Here is an 8,056-nt window from a genome sequence, read left to right on the forward strand (position 1 = left end):
GGGAATATAAGACAGGATTGTCAATTGGTTCCTGTTCACCTTGATTACTATCAAAAGACGGAACAAAACCTTTTAGGGTTTATCTATGGGAGACAGATTAATCCTTCGATAGACTTGTCTGTGTGAGACAGATTTGTTTGTCATCAAGTCTTCGACTTTGGGTCGTAGCAACTCTTAGTTGTGGGTGAGATCAGCTAAGGGAATCAAGTGCACAGTATCCTGCTGGGATCATAGGCGTAGGGAGTACAACTGTACCTTGGATCAGTGGGAGACTGATTGGGGTTCAACTACAGTCCAGTACGAAGTTAGCTTGGAGTAGGCTAGTGCCTGTAGTGGCTTAATACAGTGTGTGTTCAATCTGGACTAGGTCCCGGGGTTTTTCTGCATTTGCGGTTTCCTCGTTAACAAAATTTCTGGTGTCTGTGTTATTTCAGTTTCCGCATTATGTTGTTTTATCTTTATAGTTGAAATAAGTACAGGTTGTGCGTTAGATCATCAATCAGAGTAATCCAACATTTGGTTGTTGATTGTCATTGATTGATCCTCGGATATTGGTCTTTGGTACCATCCGAGTTATTCCTTGTATTTGATTAGGACTCGCTGATTTCTATTAGCTTGAGTAAATCAAAACAAGAGAGAGATATTAACTCCTTGAGATACTTTTACCTAGATTGAGTCTGACTGTCTAGTTGATTTTCTAGAAAGTATTTTGGAGTTAGTCCATACAGATTGTTAAGCGAAACAATGGGTGGTGTTGTTAGACCCCCGCTTTTCAACATTGAAATTAACTATCACACAGTCAGAGAACTACAAGAGTTTGGTGATGTTGAGGTTCTATTTGTACCTTCTTCAGAGCAACTTGCTAACATTCTTACCAAAGGATTATCTGCTTCACACTTGTATGATTTGAGGTTCAAACTGATGGAATACCCTGCTTCAATTTGACGGGGAATGTTAGAGTAATTCATGTTTTACCTTTTAATTTTTAGTTTATCTTTTCAGTCTTTACTATTTTCCAGCTGTTTGATTTTACTTTTACTATGTAACTTGTCTTTCACTCCTGTTTCTCTATTTAAATCCCATGTGATTCTTGTAAGAGATATGATAGACACAAAACTTAATGAAATACTTTCTTATCAACAACCACTTCTAACATGGATCATCTCTCCGAAAACTTTTGGACACTTATGTTTAGATTCTTAATACCCACCTGTCTCAATTTCACATATTTAGGTTCTTAATACCCACCCGTCCCAATTTCACATGATTACTAAAGGAGATTACCGGAAATATCGGGGTACCATTTGAGTAATCCGACGGTCAGATCAGCTTTACCTCTTTTGTCTCGTTTGAAACGGTATTCCCTGCTAATCCTGGTAACCCGTCCCTTTCATCAATCCATGCAATTTCACAGTAAAAACAATTGGTGTATACAGGTGTAAGAAATGAAAAGGCTGGATCCCAAATATGAGGCGCTGTTTACCCGTTTTATCCAGTATATGAGGCGCCAATGCGCCATTTCTTTCTTCCTTCTCTTTCCACCAGTCCACCGATTTGATTATGAAAACACTCTAGCAGGTAAATATCTCCACTCCTACTATTTCTTTCTCTTACACTTCGTATACACCATCATGTCCACCATCAAAATCTACACAGCATCATCAGAACTACATGAATCTCAACAAAAAAAAACTAATCTTTTGTTTATAAATTCATTTCCTAGTTGTTGTGTTCATCAAAAAATCAGTTATGTGAAACAATTTAGGGTTTGTAGATTATCCACAACAGACTCAATTGATACTACTATTGATATGAATTATGAGATTATTAAAAAGAAAGAGAGAAGAAATCTCTGGATGAGATTTCGTGGTGTAAAGAAATTGGATGAAAAACATGTTTTAAGAGATGAGAAAAAAAAAACCTCTTTTGTATATAAATATAATAATGGGGTTATTGATGATGCTTTAGAATCTGCTGTTGATAATGTTTCGATGGATTCGACTGTGGGGCATTGTAATTCTATTTTGAAGCAGCTTGAATGTTGTAATGATGATAAAGCTTTGAGCTTTTTCGAATGGATGAGAATTAATGGGAAGTTGAAAGATAATGTCGTGGCGTATAATGTAGCACTTAAGGTATTGGGAAGGAAGGAGGATTGGATTGGGGCGGAGGGGTTGCTTCAACAAGTGATTAGTGATTCAGGGAGTCGACTTAGTTTTCAGGTTTTTAATACACTGATATATGCTTGTTTTAGGAAGGGGTATGGGGATTTGGCTACGAAATGGTTCCGCTTGATGTTGGAAAATGGGGTTCGGCCGAATGTTGCTACATTTGGTATGTTGATGAGTCTTTATCAGAAGAGTGCTAATGTTGCTGATGCAGAATTTGTGTTTGAGAAAATGAGGGGATTTAAATTGCAATGTCAATCGGCTTACTCGGCTATGATCACAATATATACTCGTCTCGGGTTATACGATAAATCAGAAGAGATAATTGGGTTCATGAAAGAAGATATGGTGGTTCCAAATTTGGAAAATTGGTTGGTTCAGCTGAATGCTTATAGCCAACAGGGCAAGTTAGTGGAGGCTGAAGGGGTGTTGAGGGAAATGAGAGAAGCTGGGACTTCACCCAACATTGTTGCATATAATACATTGATCACTGGTTATGGCAAAGTTTCGAATATGCATGCTGCACAACTTCTATTTCATAACCTCGCAAATGTTGGATTGGAACCTGATGAGACAAGTTACCGGTCTATGGTTGAAGGATGGGGTAGAGCAAACAACTATAAGGAGACAAAGTGGTATTATGAAAAACTTATAGAAGCAGGTTTCAAGCCTAACTCCTCAAATTTTTTTACAATTATAAACTTGCAAGTGAGGAATAAGGATGACGAGGGGGTCATAGCGACTCTCAATGATATGAGGAGGATGGGGTGCCAATATTCTTCGATCATTAGTAGTGTTGTGCAGGCTTATGAGAAGGTTCGAAGGGTAAACAAAGTGCCGCTAGTTTTGAGAGGTTCTTTCTATAGTCATGTTTTGGTCGATCAAACTTCCTGTTCAATTTTGGTCATGGCATATGCGAAACATCAGTTAGTTGATGATGCTTTGCAAATTCTAAAGGAAAAGACATGGAAGGATAACATATTCGAGGACAACTTGTACCATTTGTTAATTTGCTCCTGCAAAGAGTCTGATCATCGCGAGGATGCAGTAAGAATATTCACTCAGATGCCCACATTTGAGGGCAATCCTAATTTGCACATAGCTTGCACAATGATAGACATCTATGGTTTCATGGGTCGATTTAATGAAGCAAAAGACCTTTATTTGAAGCTGAAATCGTCGGGTATTGATTTGGATATGGTTACATATAGTGTTGTTGTGAGAATGTATGTCAAATCTGGATCACTAAAAGAAGCTTCTTTGGTTTTATATGACATGGAGAAGCAGAAGGAGATTGTTCCAGATGTTTTTCTGTTCCGTGATATGCTTCGTATTTATCAACAGTGTCGTATGCAACAAAAATTGGAAGAAATATATTACCAGATTTTGAAAAGCGGTATTCCATGGGATCAAGAAATGTACAACTGTGTTATAAATTGCTGCTCGCGTGCCTTACCCGTGGATGAGCTTTCTAGGGTTTTCGATGAGATGCTTCAGCGTGGTTATGCGCCAAACACTATTACTGTTAATGTTATGCTTGATATGTATGGAAAAGCAAGGCTCTTCAAGAAGGCTAAGAAAGTGTTTTGGATGGCCAGAAAACGAGGCCTAACTGACGTGATCTCCTACAACACTATTATAGCTGCCTATGGTCGAAACAAAGACTTAAAGAATATGAAAACTACTGTTAAAAAAATGGAATTTCATGGGTTTTCGGTTTCCCTTGAGGCTTACAACTGTATGTTGGATGCTTATGGGAAAGAAGGCGAAATGGAGAAATTTAGAGATGTGCTACGGAGGTTGAAAGAATCAAGTGTTGTTTCGGACCATTATACGTTCAATATACTTATCAATATCTATGGAGAGAAAGGGTGGATTGAAGAAGTCGCAGAGGTGCTGGTAGAACTTCAAGAATGTGGGTTAGGACCCGATTTGTGCGGTTACAATACATTAATAAAAGCATATGGAATTGCAGGAATGGTTGAAAAAGCAGTTGCTTTGGTAAAAGAAATGAGGGACAGCGGAATTGAGCCAGATCAGATAACCTACTCTAATCTGATTGCTGCACTTCAAAAGAATGATAATTTCCTCGAGGCTGTTAAATGGTCCTTGTGGATGAAACAGACAACCATGGAGACTTCAAGATGCTGATTTTGTTTCTCGGGTAACTCGGTGTACCTCTGCACTTATTTCATATTTGATCCAATCACAAATAAGCAGCAGAAGTCTCAAATAAATCATCTACTTTTGTGCTTCACTTGAACTAATTTCCCCTCTGGAGAAAGTGTCTGGTAATAATGGTATAGCAGACTAACTGCTGTTCATAATTCTGCATCACTGAATTGTATATAGTAAATAGTTGTAATATACAATTGTCCATAACCTCATGAGTTAAAACAGATTCCTCTATACTAGTCGTTTTCTAACTTGATATATTCTTGTACATTCATTTTCGGAAAATGACTTGTCATTGATGTGGCAGCCAGGAAGGGTGCACCTTTTTTGCATTGTCTGAAGTTCTAAATAATACTATTGGCTTCTTAAGTTTTTCTAGAAAATGGCTGTAAGGTATGACCTTCCTCAGATAATTGCTCTATATCTATTTCTTTTATTCTGTTTCCACATTTTTCTGAAATGTGAATTGTATAGGGAGAATCTATAAGTTTATTGAAGCTCGTTTAAATCATAAAATATACTAGAAATGAAAATATAAATATTTTATGATGTTATTGTTATTGGGAGTTGTTAAAGTTTTTTGAGTTTATAAGTTAAACAATAGTTTGATCAGTTTCCAAATAAAATTACAGTAAAATTCTATAGTATTAAGTAACTGATAGTATCAGATCTGTTTGTTTCTCTGATGCTTTCTTCCTTCCTTTTTAGAGAGAGAGAGCAGTTGAATTGATGAACAATGAGTAAAAACAGGCTTCTTGTCTTAATCTGTGAACCCTTTCAATGGATTCAAATGCTTTGTAAAGAACTGAACACAAGTTTCGTTTTAGGAGTAGTAACAGTTTATGGTTTCAATCAAGGTTTTTCAGGATCATTATTTAGAGTAGTTTCAGATTATTATTGGAAAGATGTTCAGAAGATTCAACCATCAACAGTTCAATTGTATGTAGGGTTCTATTACATCCCATGGATTATGAAACCAGTATGGGGACTATTAACAGATATTTTTACAGTCAAAGGTTATCATCGGCGACCTTACTTCGTCATATCTGGTATTTTAGGTGTTGTATCAGCATTGAGTGTTGCTTTGGTTAATGTTCAATTCATGCCAGCTTTTATGGCTTTGATTTGTCTTATTGGGGTCACAGCAAGTATGGCAATTGCCGATGTTACGATCGACGCTTGTATTGCTAAAAATAGTATTCAAATGCCATCGTTGGCATCCGATATGCAGAGTCTCTGTGGGTTTTGCACCTCTGTTGGTGCCTTGATTGGGTTTTCTTCTAGTGGTATGTTTGTTCACCAATTAGGAGCTAAGGTACTTGACTAACTTCACATTTGCAAACCCTAATTTTCTCTCAATTTGGGTTATTCAGGGTGTGTTTTGTCTGTGTTGCTGCATTTCATGTTCTGACAGTAGGTTTAATTTAGGAATGTAGCTGTCATGTGATCAGAAAATGCGAATCAAACACAACCTCTTAACTGTCTTTTCTGCTTTTATTGAATTTGAATGAGTTGTGAATTACAGGGAGCTTTGGGTTTATTAGCACTTGCACCTATATTGTTGATAATGTTAGGGTTTTTCATTTATGAGTCGAGGAGCAGCAGGCCTTCTAATCAGAAGGTAAGAATTCCAAGTGATTTTTTTACGGCAATCTATGTTATTAAGTGTTAATGATCTTTACTCTGACGTCCAACTTGCCTTAAGAACACAGGCAACAACGGAGAAAGTGGTGGGAGCAATGAATGGGATGTACAAAACCATAAAATACCCTCAAGTTTGGAAGCCATCACTTTATATGCATCTATCGCTGGCTCTGAGTATAAGCACTCATGAAGGGCAATTCTATTGGTACACTGACCCTAAAGCTGGGCCTGCGTTTTCTCAGGTACATCGTTGCATACTCTCTTGCTGCAATAGTATCACTCTTGATAAGCATAGATTTGGATTTCTTATTGGTGTAATATCGTGCAGTACCTGCGCAAGTAGTTACCTCAAGGTCCATCTTCCACGCACATGTTGGGAAAGCCTTTGAATAGTTGAGCTCTTTGTTATAAAAGGCACCCTGGGCGCTCTAGGCGCGCGAGATTCCCAAGGCACGCCTAGAAAAAAAGGCGCCCAAGGCGCTAAATTACGTGTAATTTGGTTGTTTTCCAATTCTTCCTTTACGCGCCTAGGCGCTAGGCGAGGGCCTGGCGCCTCGCCTCGCCTCGCCTAGCGCCTAATACAACATAGGTTGAGCTGTGTTCTGGTCACTGTTGTAAAGCAATTCCCTGTACTATGGGCTTACATTAACTAAAGTAGGACAGTATTGGTACTCCGTACAAGTAAGGCATGGATCGGTACTTGCACTCTAGTACATAACTGCAATGTGAATGGTGAAAACTTGTATGAAGTACTAGTTTCTATTTGTAATAGTAACCCATCTTTATACAAAGGTAAACAAAAAGAATAAATGAATGATATGTAGAGGTAGATGTTTTTTAATCTGAATTTCGTTTCATGTTATACCGATGCAGGAATTTGTTGGGATGATCTATGCAATTGGTGCAGTAGCTTCCATCGCTGGGGTTCTAATCTACCACAAACTGTTAAAAGACTACTACTCCTTCAGGAAGTTACTCTTTTTCGCACAACTTCTCTATGGGTTCTCAGGGATGCTTGATCTAACTTTTGTACTACGCTGGAATCTAAAACTAGGGATTCCTGATTACTTCTTTGTAATCTTCGAAGAATGTGTTTCGAGGATTGTTAATAGATTAAGATGGATGCCCATGATTGTGCTTAGCACTAAGCTATGTCCTTTGGGAATTGAAGGTACATTTTTTGCTCTGCTGATGTGCATCGACAGTTTGGGTCAACTTTCTTCAAAATGGTCTGGTGGATTAGTTCTTCATCTGTTTCATGTTACAAGAAGTGATTTTACTAATTTATGGCTAGTGATGGTTATAAAGAACGCTTTGAGATTTTCTACCTTGGCATTGATTTTTCTTGTCCCTAAAGCGGATCAGTACGAAGTTTTGGTTCCCCCGGACTTGTTAAAGGGCGAGAACTTGATGAACTCAGAAGAGGAAGAAGAAACTATACAACTTGTAGCAATGAATGAGAAAATGGAAGCAATGGAAGGGTCTAGCTTAAGAGAAAGATAGTACAGAAATTGCCAAGATGCCGATTTTGTTTCTTGGGTAACTCGGTGCACCTCTACTCCCTATTCATGATTTATTCCAAGGCAAAATAAGTTGCAGAATTTTCAAATATGTCAGTTTTTCTGTTTCTGCTGAATTCATTTCTCTCCCCAGATAGTGCGACTGGTCATAATGTTATAACAGACTAACTGCAGACCGCACTTCATAATTCTGCATCACCGAATTGTACGTAGAATACCTGTAATTTACAATTTTTTGCAGCCTGTAACTTCCATTAACCATACACACAAAACATCCACAGTTGGATTATACATCCCAGTTGAACTCTAATGTTATAGGTTAGACGTTCAACCCCGCACTGATCATATAAAAAAAATGCATCAAATTTAATTTTTCAAAAAAGAAGTTGGAGCTCAGCTTGTTGCTAGGCTTCCAATTAGTTTCTTACCGGAAGATAATACTTCAGAACTGTAATTTGTTTTTGATAAAGTAAAATGGTAAGATAGAAGAAAAAAGAGAGAATAGTATTAAAGAGAAGGGAAAAGGGAAATCAGTACTTCTCATTACTT

At 37.7% G+C, this 8,056-nt stretch overlaps 2 protein-coding genes across 3 annotated transcripts; both read left to right on the forward strand.

Moving 5' to 3' along the window:
- The first annotated feature begins 1,500 nt into the window (after positions 1-1,500).
- Positions 1,501-5,916, forward strand: LOC113282659 (pentatricopeptide repeat-containing protein At4g30825, chloroplastic-like). 2 transcript variants are annotated; one of them, XM_026531707.1, is made up of 2 exons: positions 1,501-4,332; positions 5,869-5,916. In XM_026531707.1, exon 1 carries the CDS (start codon positions 1,632-1,634, stop codon positions 4,317-4,319), a length of 2,688 nt encoding a protein of 895 aa, XP_026387492.1. In that variant the 5' UTR covers positions 1,501-1,631; the 3' UTR covers positions 4,320-4,332; positions 5,869-5,916. The 2 variants fall into 2 exon arrangements, with proteins under 2 accessions (XP_026387492.1, XP_026387491.1); XM_026531706.1 differs by lacking the exon at positions 5,869-5,916 and adding an exon at positions 4,651-4,736.
- LOC113282660 (probable folate-biopterin transporter 6) lies at positions 4,905-7,760 on the forward strand. The gene is made up of 4 exons (XM_026531708.1): positions 4,905-5,658; positions 5,869-5,964; positions 6,056-6,229; positions 6,861-7,760. The coding sequence occupies exons 1-4, from the start codon at positions 5,080-5,082 to the stop codon at positions 7,488-7,490; spliced, it is 1,479 nt and encodes a 492-aa protein (XP_026387493.1). The 5' UTR covers positions 4,905-5,079; the 3' UTR covers positions 7,491-7,760.
- The last annotated feature ends 296 nt before the right edge of the window (positions 7,761-8,056 follow it).

The sequence above is a fragment of the Papaver somniferum genome, chromosome 5, assembly GCF_003573695.1.
Source record: "Papaver somniferum cultivar HN1 chromosome 5, ASM357369v1, whole genome shotgun sequence".
In the NCBI taxonomy this organism is placed as follows: domain Eukaryota; kingdom Viridiplantae; phylum Streptophyta; class Magnoliopsida; order Ranunculales; family Papaveraceae; genus Papaver; species Papaver somniferum.